At 56.4% G+C, this 17,506-nt stretch overlaps 2 protein-coding genes and 1 pseudogene across 2 annotated transcripts; 2 read left to right on the plus strand and 1 right to left on the minus strand.

Annotated features, from left to right (window-relative positions):
* Positions 1-4,598: 4,598 nt before the first annotated feature.
* LOC118760181 (acyl carrier protein, mitochondrial-like) lies at positions 4,599-7,889 on the plus strand (annotated as a pseudogene).
* Positions 7,890-8,146: 257 nt separating this feature from the next.
* On the plus strand, positions 8,147-8,960 carry OXT (oxytocin/neurophysin I prepropeptide). Its single transcript, XM_004585663.2, has 3 exons — positions 8,147-8,319; positions 8,581-8,782; positions 8,876-8,960. Exons 1-3 carry the CDS (start codon positions 8,200-8,202, stop codon positions 8,929-8,931), a joined length of 378 nt encoding a protein of 125 aa, XP_004585720.1. The 5' UTR covers positions 8,147-8,199; the 3' UTR covers positions 8,932-8,960.
* A 6,529-nt stretch (positions 8,961-15,489) lies between these two features.
* AVP (arginine vasopressin) lies at positions 15,490-17,151 on the minus strand. Its single transcript, XM_004585662.3, has 3 exons — positions 16,984-17,151; positions 15,773-15,974; positions 15,490-15,662 (listed from the first exon to the last, which is right to left on the minus strand). The coding sequence occupies exons 1-3, from the start codon at positions 17,101-17,103 to the stop codon at positions 15,490-15,492; spliced, it is 495 nt and encodes a 164-aa protein (XP_004585719.1). The 5' UTR covers positions 17,104-17,151.
* Between the last annotated feature and the right edge of the window lie 355 nt (positions 17,152-17,506).

The raw sequence follows: 17,506 nt of genomic DNA on the forward strand, positions 1-17,506 counted from the left end.
AAGTAAACTGTTTGGTGATTTTATAGATGGGTGTGCCAATCCCTCAGTGACATACTAGCCGGCAGCCAAGGGCCAGGGTCTCATGTGCTCACCACCTGGAAAGTGGAGACCCTGTGTTTTCCTGTGGCTCTCTCCAGTGTCCCCCAACTCCCCTGGGGCTGCTAACTCCTTCAGAACAACTGCCACATCCAGGCTGGACCCTGTGGACTGAGGGAACACTTGTGGCTGACGCTGACAAGGATGTGCGAGCAGGTGGAGCTGCATCCCTGTCGGATGCTTAGTAATATCAGAGGCCTAGCACCTGCTCCTGCCCCAGCAGGCACTCCCTACAGCCACAGCCTCCCAGGGCAGGGCCTGCTCCCCGATGCTCAGCCTGAGTTTCAGGGGGAGAGTTGGTGAGGACACCCTGTGGTCATGCTCAGACATTGTCCATAGCCTCAGCTCCTTGAAAGGAGCTGGCCTTGTGGGTGCTATGGGCCCATGGTCCCTTGTGGTAGAAGCCCACAGCAAGCTGTCCCTTGGGGACAGCCCGGGGCAGGAAGGCCAGTCTTTGTCATGTGTTCCTCCCTCCCCCTCCTCATCTCCATCTTTGTTTGACTCCCCGGCTTTGGGAGTAACGTCCCCTCTGGGCTGTCCAGTGTGCCACGTGGGGCTGTCTCCCCTTAGTACTCGCCACCTGCTGACGGCAGCCGGTTGTGCTGATACCACACTTCAGCCCCTCTGTTGCCCACTGCAGCCGTCTGGCTGGAACGAGCCTGAGTCGGCAGCTTGCTGGTACCTTTAGGGTCCGCTCAAACCCAGCCCCATCTGCACCTGCCTCTCAGAGATGCTAGAGCGTGTTTGACCAAGTGGGCCATGAGCTGGTGTCCCTTTGAAGTCAAGCTGCTGGACCTGGTCTCGCTCAGATACTCCAGGCCTCTTGAGGAGCCAGGAGCTGCTACAGACAGCATGGGCGCAGCAGTCCCGCTGGTACGGCTTGGATGACCCGAAGCATCCTCCCCCCATTCTGGGCCCCAGGGCTACCCTTGGCACAGAAGGCTTTCGCCAAGCTGGGAGGAGGCACAGTGGGATGGGGTTGGGAGGTCAGGGCTCACGTAGGGGAGGGAGGTTCACTGACCCCAGGAGCTTCCCTGCGTGGGCAGTCTCCATGGGATCGCTCTGTCCTGTCAGCTTTCCAGAGTGGGATAGGCTGCCTGCTGCAGCTGGGATAGATGGGTCTCCAGTCCCCAGGAGAGTCTCATCTGGGCTGGTGCAGCCGCCACCCTGCCGCCAGCTGAGGGCAGACAGCCGGGAATGGCTCACATGGGTGGGAAAAGAGGAATTGCAGGGCCGGGTTAGTGGGCATCCAAGAGACCATGCCATCTGGTGCAGCCTGAAGGAATGCCCCCATATTTCCCCCAGGAACCTGCACGGAACATGCATGTCTCCTCTTCTCTGAAACCATGAGGCAGGTTCCTCCCGAATCTACCCTGTGGTTATTGTTCCAACTTTCCCAAGCACAGAGCTGAAATCTTCCAGTGCTGACACAAGGAAGTCTGGCTGGGGAACCTTTCTCCTCCAGCTGTAGGAGGAGCCCCCTGCTGGGCACTTCAGGGAGTGTTTCCTCAACACAGGCTGGTACACAAGCCTGGAGTCCAGCTGTGTTGGACTCCTCGCCATGGCACAGCCCATGGTCACAGCCACAGCCAGAGCCCAAGGGTGATGTTGTAGTGTCTGTCACTGCCGTTAGACTGCTACTTGGGATAGAAGCACCTCACATCAGAGTGCCTGGGTTCAAGTTGCAACTACTCCAGTTCAACTCCATCTGCTGCTAATGCGCTCCGTGGGATACGGCAGGTGATGGCTCGAGGACTTGGCGCTCTATTGCCCATGTGGGAGATGTGGATGGAGTTCAGCTCCTGGTCTTGACCTGGCCCAGCCCTGGCTGCTGACATTTGGGGAATGTACCAAAGTGTATAATAAGATCCTTTCTCTGTTTCAAATAAACTGAAAATAAAATTTTATGTGAGGGCCTGGCAGCATGGCCTAGCGGCTAGAGTCCTCACCTTGAACATGCTGGAATCCCATATGGGTGCCAGTTCTAATCTCGGCGGCCATGCTTCCCATCCAGCTCCCTGTTTGTGGCCTGGAAAAGCAGTAGAGGACGGCCCAAAGCTTTGGGACTCTGCACCCATGTGGGAGACCTGAAAGAAGCTCCTGTCTCCTGGCTTCAGATTGGCTCAGCTCCAACTGTTGTGGTCACTTGGAAAGTGAATCATCAGATGGAAGATATTTCTCTCTGTCTCTCCTCCTCTCTGAATATCTGACATATCTGACTTTACAATAAAAATAAAATTAAAAAAATTTTTAAGTGAAACTAGAGAATGACCTCACACACATCAAACAATTTCCTGCAGTTTGTTCATTATGACTTGGGTCATATCAGAGTGCCTGGGATTAAGTCCCGCCTCCACCTCTGCTTCTGATCCAGCTGCCTTCTCATGTGCCTGGGAAAGTGGAGGGTAGCCCAAGTGCTTGGGCCCCAGCCCCATGGAGGAGACCCTGACGGAGTTCTGGCTGAGGGCCGATGTCCGCTGCAGTTCCCCCTGTTCTCCAGCAGGGGGCAATATCAGCAAGATAGTAACGTGCCCTCAAAAATGGAGATTTGTATCAGTGAACTTGACAACACTGTTTTAAAGAGAGGGAGGCAGAGCTTAGCTCTGAATCTCTCGGGCTGTCTCCCCTGAAAGCACACTGCCCCCTAAGCCGGCCGCTTCTTTCAGCTGTCATATCTCCAGGTTGAGTGGAAGTTGACTACTTGGTAAACACTTCTTCTCAGAACAAGGCCATTTTCCAGCATCAGGGCCGTTGCTTGTCCACCCAGGAGGTCAGACAGCTTCCAATCCCCTCCCTGCTCAGCCCCTGGCAGCCGGTCCAGCTTTGAGATGGGACTGCTATGGGTACCTCGTGCATGGGCGCCACAGTCTTCTCAAACATCGCAAGCATTTGAGGACTTAAGCGGAAGACGAGGTCTCTTCCCACACCACCTCTCTCCTCTTCCCTCTCAAATAAATAAAGTAGGGCCTGGTGCGGTGGCCTAGCAGCTAAAGTCCTTGCCTTGAACGCACTGAATCTAATCCCGGCAGTCCCACTTCCTATCCAGCTCCCTGCTTGTGGCCTGGGAAAGCAGTCGAGGACGGCCCAAAGCCTTGGGTCTCTGCACTGGTGTGAGAGACCTGGAAGAAGTTCCCAGATCCTGGCTTCAGATTGGCACAGCACCGGCCGTTGCGGCCACTTGGAGAATGAATCATCGGACAGGGTTTCTGGCAGGGCCTGTGTTGCCTGGACTGGCTCCCTGTGCCCACTGGCACAGTGGGCGCCTTGTCCATGAATCCCTGGGACCTGGGGTCTGGTGGGTTCCTTGTGCCCACCTGCACGGTGGGTGTCAGATCCATGAGCCCTGGGGCTGTGTGGGGTCTGGTGGGGTCTGGCTGCATGGCCCAGGTCCCTGGGTCCACCTGCACGGTAGGTACCTAGTCCATCAGTCCCAAGAGCAGAGGTCCTGTGAGGCCCTGGTCAGATGGCCCGGGGGCGCCAGTGGCACTGGGGGAAGCTCACTGGCCACCCAGGGGCACACTTGTGGAGATTTGTTGTGTGGGCTTGCAGGGTCTGGCGATGGCACAGATGAGGGCATGCGGGGCCTCGAGTCTCACATCCAGGATTGGTGATCTGACAGTGGAGTTCATGTGTCACAGCTGGGCCTGCTCATGGAAAAGACAGAGCAGTGGACAGCTGGCACAGAACACATGGCAGCCCATTAGGGTCTGCAGAGGATATCTGGTACCGTAGCAGAGGAAGGAGGCCAGAACAAACTGGACAACTACGCCAGCCAAATGATGAGAGCAAATATCTGGACGAATGCATTGACTACGTCAACCAATGGACATTGGAAGGGGTTCCTCACCCTTGGATCAGCGAGATAGACAGCATTTCAAACCACTTGGACAGAACCCTCAGAGCATGCGCTGTATTGGGGACCCTGGGTTGATACTAAGTGGCCACTCCCCATCACTAGATACTGGGACAGTTGGGAGGCTGGGTGTGGCTTCTCCCCTTAGGGAGAAGAAATTGAAAATTTGGAAACAATGTTCACACTCACTTGTCCCTAACCCTAGATCTTTCCCACCCTGATCAACTATGTAAACATCATTAAAAATTTAAATTAAAAAAGCTTTTAAAAATTATTTTAGGGCCCGGCGGCGTGGCCTAGCGGCTAAAGTCCTCGCCTTGAACACCCCGGGATCCCATATGGGCACCGGTTCTAATCTCGGCAGTTCCACTTCCCATCCAGCTCCCTGCCTGTGGCCTGGGAAGGCAGTTGAGGATGGCCCAAAGATTTGGGACCCTGCACCCGCGTGGGAGACCTGGAGGAGGTTCCAGGTTCCCGGCATTGGATCGGCGCGCACCGGCCCGTTGTGGCTCACTTGGGGAGTGAATCATCGGACGGAGGGTCTTCCTCTCTGTCTCTCCTCCTCTCTATATATCTGACTTTGTAATAAACTGAATAAATCTTTTTAAAAAATGATTTTAAAAGAAAGGCATCCTGAGTTGGCATAGCCATGGCAACTCGTGTCCTTTTCTCTTGTGGCTGCCGCCCGGCTGTGACCTTCACCCTGCCGTCCTGTGTCCCCATGCTGGCTTCGGCCCAGCCTCTCAGCTCTGTGCTGTGATCCGCAGGCATAGGGATGAGGTTCCAGGCCCTACCGCTGGCCACGGCGCTCCCTGGAGCCTCACTCAGTTGTGTTGCCAATAGAGTGAAGTGTCCCCTTTGACCCTGGAGGGCATCCGGGGCTGTGTTCTTGATCTAAGACAAGATCAACCCAGAAAAGCTCTTGTTAAATTCCCATTTTATATAAGACCTGGGCTTAGAGAGTTTGGAGACTAGAGATTATCATGGCTATGGAAGATGAATTTGGGTTTGAGATTCCTGATACAGAGGTGGAAAGATTAATGTGTCCACAAGAAATTGTAGACTACATTGCAAACAAGCAGGATGTTTATGGCCTATGGAGCTGTATCATAAAAATGATAGTATTTTTTAACATTAAAAAATTGTATGAAGGTGCTCACACAGGAAAAAAAAAGATTTTTTTGAAGATTTATTTATTTTTATTACAAATTCAGATATACGAGAGGAGGAGAGACAGAGAGGAAGATCTTCCGTCCGATGATTCACTCCCCAAGTGAGCCACAACGGGCCGGTGCGCGCCGATCCAATGCCGGGAACCAAGAACTTCTTCCGGGTCTCCCACGCGGGTGCAGGGTCCCAAATCTTTGGGCCGTCCTCCACTGCTTTCCCAGGCCACAAACAGGGAGCTGGATGGGAAGTGGAGCTGCCGGGATTAGAACCGGTGCCCATATGGGATCCCGGGGTGTTCAAGGCGAGGACTTTAGCCGGGCCTTTTCTTTTCCTGGCAGGACCTGGAACACTCTGGCAGGGCTGGCAAGTGACAGGGCATTCTGGCATCTCGCTGGCTTTGACAGTGATTCTTTCGGACTTGTATTTAAATTAAGTGTTTTGTCCTTTGAAAACGAATTTTAAAAGCCACAAAATCTTAAAAACAGAACAAAGCAAAAAGCCAAGGAAATGCCTCTCTGGATGTTCACTTGGGTCCTGCCTCCAATTCCTGTGTGTGTCAGAGGTCACCCTCCTGGAGTTGCCCTTCCCAGCCCCACCCGGAGCCACAAACAGACCCTGCCACTCAGCGCCCAAATGCTCAGTGGCTCTCCCCTCTCCAGCCACTTGGGGGAGGTAGAGAGGCTTCTCCGTGGGGAGCCTTGCCAGGGTCAAGTACTTGGCCATTTAGGCCAGGGAAGGCAATGAGCTCAATGAGTGAGAAGTGACTGGCTGCTGATTCATAACCCAGGTCGGCCTGACCAGCTCCTGCGTGCTGCCCAGCTCCCACCGGTGATGCACAGAGCTCTCTGACCTTGGCCCGTGGGCCCAGTGTTCCCCGAGCAGGGTCAACAGCAGGGTCAGGGCTGGCCCGTGCTTCTCTGCCAGAGCAGAGGAGGCCGGAGAGGCTGGAACTGGCTCCACTGTGTCCAGTCTGTTTGTCACTGGCTCCCACTCCTGCTGCTACAGGTACAGTTCCCCTGGGTGTCAGCTGGCCAGGTGTGTGCCAGACCAGATGGGGACAGGAAGGAAGGGGCAGGAGCAGCAGGGACCCAGACCTCAGCTGAGCCCCGGAGGTTACTCCTTCAGGAATGTCCTATGCCTGGGCCAGAGTGAATGGACCAGTCACAGGACACAGCTCTGGGAGGGCTATGCCCCCGGGCCTGGCACAGCACAGACCCACCCAGCCACCGGCTGGCAGGTGCCTTGTTTCATTTATTTTTTTTTTTTAAGATTTCTTTATTTGAGAGATAGAATGAGACAGAGAAAGAGAATTGTCCACCTACTGGTTCACTCACCAAATGGCCACAACAGCCAGAGCTGGGCCAGGCCAAAGTCAGCAGCCTACTGTGCCATCTGGATCTCCTATTTGGGTGACAAGGGTCCAAGTACTGGAACACTGTCCACTGTTTCCCCAAGTGCATTAGCAGGGCACTGGATTGAAAGTAGAGCAGCCAGAACTGGAGACTAATATGGGCTACTGAGTATGACAGGCTGCAGCTTAGCCCACCGTACCACGGTGCTGGCCAAGGGACATCTGAGCTGTCCACGCGGCAGACCATGCCTCTCCCACTGAAGCAGTTGTTTTCATTTGCTTGCACTTTGAGTCATGGTAAAATGTGAGCATTTCCTTCCAAAAGGTTGTGGGTTTTTTGTTGTTGTTGTTTGTTTGTTTGTTTTTTCTTATTTTTTACTGGAAAGGCAGATATACAGAGAGGAGGAGAGACAGAGAGGAAGATCTTCCATCCGATGATTCACTCCCCACGTGGCCACAACGACCACAGCTCAGCTGAGCCGATCTGAAGCCAGGAGCTTCTTCTGGGTCTTCCACGTGGGTGCAGGGTCCCAAGGCTTGGGGCCATCCTCAACTGCTTTCCCAGGCCACAAGCAGGGAGCTGGATGGGAAGCAGGGCTGCTGGGATTAGAACCAGCGCCCATATGGGACGCTGGCACGTTCAAGGCGAGGACTTTAGCTTCTAGACTACTGTTCTGCCCCCTCCCTTTTTTTCTTACTTGAAAGAGTTACAGGAAAGGAGAGACAGAGACATATAGCAGAGAGAGCTTCCATCCTCTGGTTGACTGAGCAAATAGCTGCAACAGCCAGAGACAGAGCTGGTTCAAAATCCGGAGCTTCTTCCAGGTCTCCCACGCAGGTGCAGTCCACGCGACAGCCTAGGACTTGAGCCGTCCTCTGCTGCTTTTCCCCGTCATAAGCAGGGAGCAGGATCAGAAGTACAGCGGCTGGCACTCTAATCAGTGCCCATATGGGCATACTGGCACTGCAGACAGAGGACTAGCAAGCTATGCCACTGTGCCAGTCTCCCACAACGAAACAAAGACATGAGGTACCAAACATATATTTATTTCCAGGTAGCATTGTGGAGATGCCCCTTTACTTGCCATCAGGAAGGACCTGCTTGGGGCAGGCCCAATCACTCCCCAATGACAATGAGACCTCCACTCCACAGGGGTCTTTGCAAAAATGGGGTGGGGCTAACAGGTAAGCGTGGCCTACCCCCTCCCAATGGAAGGGGAGAGAAAGTTCTCCCAGAGAAGGTTAGAGAAAGACATAGGCATTCTCCCCCTCCCCCACTGCAGGTGCAGGGGAGTGGGATGGGAAGGTGGGCTCAGGAAGTTCCCCACCTAGGAACCACAGAGGCGTGTTCCATGCTGGCCCAGAACTGAGGGTCCAGCAGCCCCACCCATCTCCCTCTTTCCTGTACTTGTAGGGTAAAGAAACTCGGCGGGTGGCAACCCCCACCCCAATCCCAGCCTGAGTGCCTCAGGCCACCGCTGCCTGCCCCTTGGCCCTGCAACACGCACCATCAGTGCCCCAGCCCATTATCCCAACCCGGACCCTGACCTGCAAATGAGAGGGCCTGCGGCGGGCACACACAGCCTGACCAGCCGCGCCCTGGGCTGTGACCACTCATCCAAGAGCCTTCTTTGAAGGACTCGGCCAGCCTAGCGCCCCGGGGTATAAAGGCTAGGTCTGAGAAACAGCCACCAGACGCTGCCACCGTCCCAAGTCTCCTGCACGCACCATGGCCGGCCCCAGCCTCGCCTGCTGCCTGCTCGGCCTCCTGGCCCTGACTTCGGCCTGCTACATCCAGAACTGTCCCCTGGGCGGCAAGAGGGCTGCGCTGGACCGCGACGTGCGCAAGGTGAGTGCTCAGGGCCCAGCCCCGCTGTGCTATGCCAGTGGGGACTAGAGGCCCCTGCAGCTTCCTTCCCCTGCCCTCCTTGGCTTTGCTACACCTGGGGAAGCCGAGACCCTGACCGCTGTCCAGGCCCAGCCGTCTCCCAGTCCCTCGGTCCCTCACAGCCACCTCGGTCCTCCTCCAAACACGCGAGTCCTGGGCTCCGGCAAGCACCCCCATCCCGCCCCGGCACCCCGTGCCTCAGTCACCCCGGCCTCCCCGCAGTGCCTCCCCTGCGGCCCCGGGGGCAAGGGCCGCTGCTTCGGGCCCAGCATCTGCTGCGCCGACGAGCTGGGCTGCTTCGTGGGCACGGCCGAGGCGCTGCGCTGCCAGGAGGAGAACTTCCTGCCGTCGCCCTGCCAGTCGGGCCAGAAGCCGTGCGGGAGCGGGGGCCGCTGCGGGGCCGCCGGCGTCTGCTGCAACGCAGGTGAGTTGGACGCCGGGCGCGGGACGGGGACGGGGACGGGTGGGCCCGAGCGGGCTGCGGCCGGGTCGCCCCTGACCGCGCGTCCCCTTGCAGATGGCTGCCGCGCCGACCCCACCTGTGATCTCGAGGTCGCCTTCCCCGAGCGCTGAGCCCTGACGGCCCAGACACTGCTAATGGGACTCCTTGCTCCCCGCCCCCCGTTACCACCCACAGAAACAATCAATAAAATAAAATAAAATAAATCAGACCTTCTTCCTTCAATTCGATTTGTGTCTTTGTATTGGGGCAGGGGCAGGGGCAGGGCGGGTCTGGGCGCCGTTGAACTTGCGGTTGGGAGCGACAGTAAGGTAGGGAAGGAGAAGAAAAAACTTTGTCCGAATTCCCAAGCCAGGTCCCCATTCCCACAAACAAAGGGAATGAATTAGGGAGCACTCAATGACTATTGACCCCAGGAAGGAGTCCGGAGCTGAGCTGGCTTGGGAGCAAGGGCCTTGTGGACGCAGGTGCTGAAAGTCTCCAAGGAGCCGGACACCAGGCAGGAACTGGCCTGCTGCCCCCAGTCAGCCCTGTTCCTTGAAGATCTCTTTCTCTTTCTCTCATTTTGACTTTCAAGTATATTAATCATTTATAAAGTGCCAGTTGGGGACCTGGCACAATGAATCAATCAAACTCTCCCCCTGCCAGCACCAGGAACCTATATGGGCTGGGTTCATGTCCCAGCAGCCCTGCTTCCTATCCAACTCCCTGCTTGGGACCCTGCACCTGTGTGAGAAACCCAGAAGAAACTTCTGGCTCCTGGCTTTGGATCTGCTTAGCTCCAGCCATTGTGGTCACTTGGAGAGTGAACCAGCGCATGGAAGATCTTTATCACTCCTTCTCTCTGTAAATCTCTTTCCAATAAAAATAAATAAATCTTAAAAAACAAACAAAAACTTGCTTCCACCACAGCAGTGCCTACATGGGCTTAGGGGACCTGGGGATCTAAGTTGGGGACCAATGGAGAGGAGGGGGCCTAGGAACTCTGGCATCTATTTGGGTCCCAGGTGGGCGAGCAGAGAGGGGGTGTTAGGGCCCCAGACTGGCATGCTGGCATGGCTTGCTGGTGAGCTAACTGGGCTTTTGGACTCGTTAGTTTGCTGGAGTCCCAGCTGGGCAGAGGGGTAGCATCCCAGGCTGCCATGTGTGCCTAAAGATTGGCTCTGGGATCCCTAGTAAGCGGGCAAGGCTCAAGGCCAGCACACCACCCGCCAGAAGACCACCTGAGGAACCCATGTGCTCAGGGATATGGGGGGTGTGAATTTATCAGGGAAGGGGGTATGGAATATGTGGGAGGGGGTGCAACTGAGGGAGTATGTTGCAGGTGAATGACTTCTGATAGACTTCTGCCGACAAGGCCAATGTACCTGCAGGTAAGCAAGGGGGCCTTGTCGGCCAAGTGGTTTGGAGGAGAGAAACTGGAGCACCTTTCTGGGTCAGACAGATGCACCTGCCCATGTGGGAGACCTGAGCTAGTTAGCACCAACCACCAGTAACCACCACCCACTGGCACATACTAGAATTAGGGCTGGGGGCCTACCTGGCAGGGCTAGATCATAGTATCCACCAATTGAGTGTCAGAAGAGGGGACAGATAACATTATGCTGAGTCACGACACTAGCCAACAAACAAGAGAACCAGGGTCAGATTCTGTGGGGGATGTATGGGTTTGCCTCTGCGAAACTGCAACATCCACTGGTTTGCTGAGGAGCTGGGGTGGATGATGGGCTGAGCTAGACATGCCCATGGAACCCTCTGACACTTGTGGGTGCTAGGGTTGGGAACAGGCCAGGCTGGACCAGGCAGCAGCACCCATAAGCGCACCGAGGAATGGGGTGTGGGGCGGGTCAAGCCACAACATCCTGTAGCACACACAAAAGCTGAGACAGAGCGGACTGAATATGTCAGGTAAGGACCTAGCACCCATTGGCACACGTGAGACCTGGGTCTGGGAGTGGACCTGATACAGGGAACTGGGGGAACTCCCGTGGGGGGAGGCATAGCTCCCACCGCTGGGCTTGTGGGTCAGGCCTAGGTGTTGGTCAGGCCTGGCAAGACTGTTCCACTTGTCAACAGGCATGTGGGCCATTTAGACCTGTGAGCTGCATTTGTTAGAAGTTCAGCTTTTTGATGAGGGCACACTGCTTGACTGGGGTGCACTTCAAGACACGTCAGGGCTGTGAGGGGCGTGTGGAGGTCTCGATGGCCGGCGTGGTTACCTTACTCACTGTGGGAGCCAAGGAGGGGAGGCAGCCCTCCTCCTGCCCCTAATGGTGCAGGTCAAAGAATTGGCAATTACACAGGTCACGTTCCCTGACCTCAGCACACACGATTACAGATGCCAAAGAGCTTCCCCGTGTGGCTGCATTCTAAGCAGCAGTTACAGACAGCGCTTGGGTTAGCAGGGCAACCACAGCGAGGCTATGCAGCAACAGGCAGGGGGCGTGGAATGGGGGGTGGGTTCTCCAAGGCAGGATCCAGAGGGGAAACATGGGGGCTTAGACCAGGAACAGAGAGCAACAAAAGTGTGTCTGTTTCCTTTTAGCTTTTTTGTTTTGTTTTGTTTTTAAAAGGTAGTTATCTCAGCGAGAGATGGTTCACTTCTCAAATGCCCACCATGGCTGTCATTAGGCCAGACTGGCACCAGGAGCCAGGAGCTCCAGCTGGGTCTCCGGTGAGAGTTACGAAGATGCAAGTACTCGGCCGATCACTTGCTGCCTCTGGAGATGCGTTAGCCAGAAGTTGGATTAGATGCACTGAGGGCTGGACCTGTAACAGTGCCAGGGGATGCCAGCGTCCCAAGAAGCAGCTTAACCTACACACACACACACACACACACACATACATTTTTTTCTAATCAGCTAAATACTGACATCAAGAAGTGCTGCAAAAAAAATTAGCAGAGAAAATTCAAAATACACAAAGAAAAAGCCAGATTGTTAGCATTGAAATTAATTTTACACTTGATCTTAGCCAAAAGGCCAAGAAGCGATAGGACTAAAATTAAATAAAAAAGAAGGGGAAGAGGTGCTGTGTGATGGTATAGTAGCCTAATTCTGTGTCTGTAAGCCCTGGTATCCCACATGTCCCAGCTGCTCCACTTCCCATCCAGTTTCCTGTTTGTGGCCTGGGAAAGTAGCAGAGAATGGCACAAAGCTTCAGACCCCTGCACCCCCATGGGAGACAAGGGGAAAAACTCCTTGCTCCTGACTTTGAATTGGCTCAGCTCTGGCCATTGCAGCCGTTTGGGGAGTGAAATGGGGGATGGAAGCTCTCTGTCTTCTCTTTCTGTATAACTCAGACTTCAAAATTAATTTTTGAAAGTAAAAAAAAAAAACCTGCATGGATGTGGGGAGAAAGACACCCTCCCTCCTTCACTGCTGGTGGGAGTGTAAGCTAGTACAAGCACTATGGCAATCAGTATGGAGAGTGCTTGGAAAATTGCAAATAAACCTGCCATATGGCCCAGCTATCCCACTCCTAGGAATATACCCAATAGAGGTGAAATCTGTATGTGAGAAGGGGATCTGTAATCCTGTACTTACAGCAGCACAATCTACAATAGCAAAGACATGGAAACAATCCAGATGTGCGTCCAAGGAAGAGTGGTTAAAGAAACTGTGGTACATCTACTCCAAGGAATATTATTCAGCTATTAAGAAGAATGAAATTATTCTATTTACAACCATGTGGTCCCAACTAGAGACCACTATGCTCAGTGAAATGAGTCAATCACAAAAGAGCAAATACCATATATTCTCTCTTATATAAGGAAACCAACATTGAAAATGTAACTCCAATAGTCCAATCCATACTGGTTTTTTTTTTATTATTGTTTGTTTTTTTTGGCTGTATCCCATGTGCTTTGATGTTTTTTATTTCAGTTTGGTTCATTCCAAATCATCTATTTTCTCTAGTGGAATTCATCACAGGCTCATGAATTATATGATGGCATCATTTTTCCCAAGAGACTTCTGTGTTTCCTTTTTGTCACTCACATGTTGGTTACTCAGTGGTACTTTTTTTTTCTCATGGTACTGTAATTTGTTGTTGATGTAGTTATTGTTGTTGTGTGGCTGTTCTAACTCACACCAGCTGTTCACCTGGTTTCATGGCTTCTCACTTATGGTAATGTATGGTGGTGGAGTACTGGGGTCTATCATATACAGACGTGGGGGTATAATGGAACATGCATCCCTACATCCGGACAAAAGATGGAATCCCAATGAAACTGTTGGACTTGTGCAGGCAATGGGATGCTGGACTGTCTGACATTGTCTGCACCTACAATATCGGGGTACACTTAAATAAGAGACTGATAGAATTATGATTCCTTATGAAGGACTACACCACTGTAACAAAATGGGAAAAATCTGACGGGGGTGGTGTGGGAGTTTGCTTGGGGGGGGTGGAATCCCAGCCTACACAAAATTGTACCACACGATTCAAAAATCAAAATATAAATTTACTTTAAAAAACACAAAAATTTCCCACAATAAACCTTTTATTTAAATGTAAAAAAAAAAATTAACGCAGAGGCAGATGGGGACCCTCAGAGTATGAGGGTTCAAGTCCTGACTCCGGCTGCTAATTCCGGCTGCTGCTAACCAACATAAACCCTGGGCGGTGTTGGCAAGGGAGCACTAAGGAGATGTTTGGGACTCCAGACAACGCAGGCGCCTAGGCGCGGCCTCTGCCTAACCCTAACACTTTTGCCGGCGGGGGCGGGGGGAACAGGAGCTCTCTGTGACTTTGGGGTTCTTATCCCTCCCGAACTCAGCAGCTGCGACAGGGGACTGGAAGACAGGGCTGAAGAGCAGGAGAGTGTCGAGCAGGGTGTGGCTGGGGCTGGGAGACGTTACCGGCGAGGAGCAAGCCGGCGTCCAAGAGCGGGGAGGATCTGGTCCTGAAGCGGCCCCAGGCTCCCGGCCAGCACCGGGCAGGCAGCGGCTGCTGCGGGGCGCCCCTCCCCCGCAACCTGCGGGCAAGCCCCAAGGGGCCCCAGCACAGCCTCTGTCCGCCCCCTGACTACACTGTCACACTGGGCACGGCCACGCAGAGTCTGCGGGAGCCAGGTCAGGGGTGTGGGCAGGAGATGCCAAGCCATCGGACAGTGACCCGGAGCCGGCGTGACACCGCCCTCCGCCCGCCCGGGGCTGCTGGTCCTGAACGGCTGGAGTCCCGAGGCTGAGCGCCGCGGTGCCGGGACGCCGGGGCCATCGCTCAGCGCCACTCGGCTCTGCCTGCGCTCCCTTCCGGCCTCACAGCTGCCCAGGATCCCGGAGAGGATGCAGCCTCCCCTGGCACCAGCACCGGAGCCAGGGAGTTTACGGATGCTGCGAACAGAGGGGGCAAGGCGAGGGAGAATGGGAGGTAATGCAGGGGTGGGGGAAACGCCAGGAGGGTCCAAGGGACTGCAGGGGGTACCCAGGGCTGGGAGGGCAGAGGCCGAGAGCTGGCGGTGCTTTGGCCAGGAAGCCACAGGTATCAGGGGCAGGAGGGGCTGTGAGGCAAACGCGTGTCTGCACACACACACTCACACACACACACACACACACACACACGCCACGTTGCACTGCGGGTTTTTTCAAGTTCTCTCCTTTCTTTCCCTCTCTCAACCTTTCTTTCCCTCCCTCCCTTCCCTCCCTGCTACCCTTTCTTCCTTTCTTCTTTTGAAAGGCAGCGAAGGCAGGAGAGGTACAGAATGGTTGAGAGAACTCTTCAGTCCACTGCTTCACTCCCCAGTGCCTGCAGTAGCCAGGGCTAGGCCAGTCTGACGCCAGGAGCCCGGAAGTGGGTCAGGCTCCCCGCCACAGGTGCTAGGGACTCACTTAGAGGAGCCGTCCCCTGCTGCCCCTCACCCAGGGTGTGCATGCTGTATGAGATTTAGGGCTCCAGCTGTGCAGTGGCCAAGGCCAACCCCTTCCCCCGCAGTTCTCTTCTGAGGGATTCTGAGAATGTGTGGGCAGGGGCAGGTGTGCGGACTCACGTGCATGTGTGCATATGTGTGGTGTGTGAATGTATGTGCATGTGTGTGCATGAGTGTGTGTGTATATGTGTGTGGGTGTATTTGTATGAGTGTGTATATATGCATGTGTGCATGTATGGGTGTGCACGAGTGTATGTGCATGTATGTGTTGTGTTTGTATGTGTGCAGGTGTGTGTGTGACAGTAGCTGGGGCTTACACCCGGGTCCTCTCCCACATTGCTGGTGGGTGCACCTGAGCCGACAGAAGGTGGCGCTCTCTCCATCTGCTTGGCCTGGACGACACCCTCCCCAGCTTACTCCGGGTCCCTCCCTCCCTCCCGTGCACCCCTCGCCTGGGCAGGTTCCCAAGGATGCCTGTACCCCAGTCTCCTGGGACGAACAGGAGCACAGACAGTCCATTCAGTCTCTTCCATCTGCGTCTTCGCCCTCCCTCCATCCCTCTGCCCCGGCCCCACCCCACCCCCCAAATTCAGCCCTCCGGCCTATCCCTCCTCTGGTAGCCTAATCCTGCCCACAGCACCTGTCCCGTGTCTGGGGCGGATCTGTCTGCGCCTCAGGTGCAGGTCAGGGCGGAGGTCCGCACTGCACCCCCTCCCCACCACCAGAGATGGACAGGACGCCTGGGTACGTTCTCAGAGGTTTATTTCAGGGTGGCAGGTGCGGATGGCTGGGCGGGACGCGGTCAGTAGCCGCCCGGCTGGGCGGGCTGGGCGGGCTCGGGCGCCCCGGCCAGCTGCACCAGCCGCAGCAGCAGGGCCCCTGCAGGTGCGTCCAGCCGCGTGGCGTTGCTGCGGTCGCCGGCGCGGGCGCGGCGGGGAAAGCTCTCGCGGCACTCGGGCTCGGTCACGCAGCTCTCTGCGGGGAGGAAGGCGTGAGTGCGGGTGCCGGGGCTGGACGCGGAGGTGTGCAGCTCCGGTTGTTCCCGCGCCCCGTCCCGCGCCCCTCCACTCTCTCCCGGGCCGCACCGTCGTTGCAGCAGATGCCGATGGCGGCGCAGCGGCCCCCGCTCCCGCACGGCTTCTGGCCCGACTGGCAGGGCGACGGCAGGAAGTTCTCCTCCTGGCAGCGCAGCGCCTCGGCCGTGCCCACGAAGCAGCCCAGCTCGTCGGCGCAGCAGATGCTGGGCCCGAAGCAGCGGCCCTTGCCCCCGGGGCCGCAGGGGAGGCACTGCGGGGAGGCCGGGGTGACTGAGGCACGGGGTGCCGGGGCGGGATGGGGGTGCTGGGCGGGGGCCCGGGACTCGCGTGTGTGGAGGAGGACCGAGGTGGCTGTGAGGGACCGAGGGACTGGGAGACGGCTGGGCCTGGACAGCGGTCAGGGTCTCGGCTTCCCCAGGTGTAGCAAAGCCAAGGAGGGCAGGGGAAGGGAGCCGGCTGGGCCAGCCCGGCCATCAGGATCTAGGGGTGGACTCTGGTGGTCACCATCCTCACCTGGGGCTGCGGTGGGGTCTCCCAGAGAGAGCCTAGATCCTCAGCTCTGGGAGGTTTGCTGGTGCACAGGCCCCGTTCAGCTCCCGACCCTCCCCGGCCCCAGGTTCACACCTGACCTCCTCTGGCTCCCAGGCCTCTCCTGCCTGGCTCCTGGCGCCTTCTAGCGGGCCTCCCGACCTCTCGGACCTGACCCTGCTGGTGGCCTGAGCCCTGGCCGAGGGTGTGGAGCCTAGGCCCTCGGTGCCCAGGGCTGCCCACAGTCTGGCTGTGGGACTGTGCAACGGCTCCGATAGGAGCCCTTGGGGCCTGGGCAGAAGGGAGCACGGAGCTCCACGAAGGCTGCAATCAAAGGGCACAGACTAGACGTGTCTGGCTGGGCAGAACCTCCCAGTAGAGGGCTGGGCTGGCACCCCATGCAGGAGAACCTGGAGCAATGCCTGTATTGTGGGATCCAAGGCAGAGAGAGCTGGAGCTGATGGGGGAAGCTTCTAACACCAACTCCAAGCCATCCGCACCCAAGGACCCCATGGGCATCCTGACTCACCTGCTGGGGTAGCATCTCACGTTCCTGGGGATAGGGGCCAAGAGCCCCCGCGAGTCTGCTTAGTCTGCCTGGCGGCTGGTCCCCTCTACCACCCTGTTGGCCCCTCTGCCACCTCCCCTGAAAGCTGCCTTGTCCTCCAGTTCCCCTTTCCTAGCTCCTGCCCCGTGGTGCCATCCCGGGGAACTGCCTGCCCCCAAGGTACCTGTCGCAGCTCCATGTCAGATGTGGCCCTCTTGCCACCCCGCGGGCAGTTCTGGAAGTAGCAAGCAGAAGTGAGGGCCAACAGGCCCAGGAAGCAGACGGGTAGCACAGTGTCAGGCATCCTGGAGCACACAGGTGGACGTGCGTGCAGCTCTGCTGGCGGGCTCTGCGCTGCTGCCTCCCTCAGCTGCCTATTTATGTCTGCAGGTGTTCCCTCCGAGGCGACGTGGCTGCCCCCCCCCAGACTCCCCAGGAGCCCACGGCCACCAGGTCCCAAGCCGTCAGCAGTGATTCAGGCGTCAAGGGACACACGTGGGCCTGTCTGTGCAGGGGACAGAGAGGGAGGGCTGTGGGCTGTCTGGCTGTCATCTGTCGGCTGCGGTGTGACAGGAGCTGTTGTGCCTGCGACACTCTGGTCTCAGGGAGAGGGATGGATTGGGGGTCTCAGGGAGAAACCATCCCTGAGCTTCCTGGCTGCCTGGAGGGGCATGGGTCCACAGTCAATGGGGGGGAGAGGAGGGGGA

This window comes from Ochotona princeps, chromosome 22 (assembly GCF_030435755.1).
Source record: "Ochotona princeps isolate mOchPri1 chromosome 22, mOchPri1.hap1, whole genome shotgun sequence".
In the NCBI taxonomy this organism is placed as follows: domain Eukaryota; kingdom Metazoa; phylum Chordata; class Mammalia; order Lagomorpha; family Ochotonidae; genus Ochotona; species Ochotona princeps.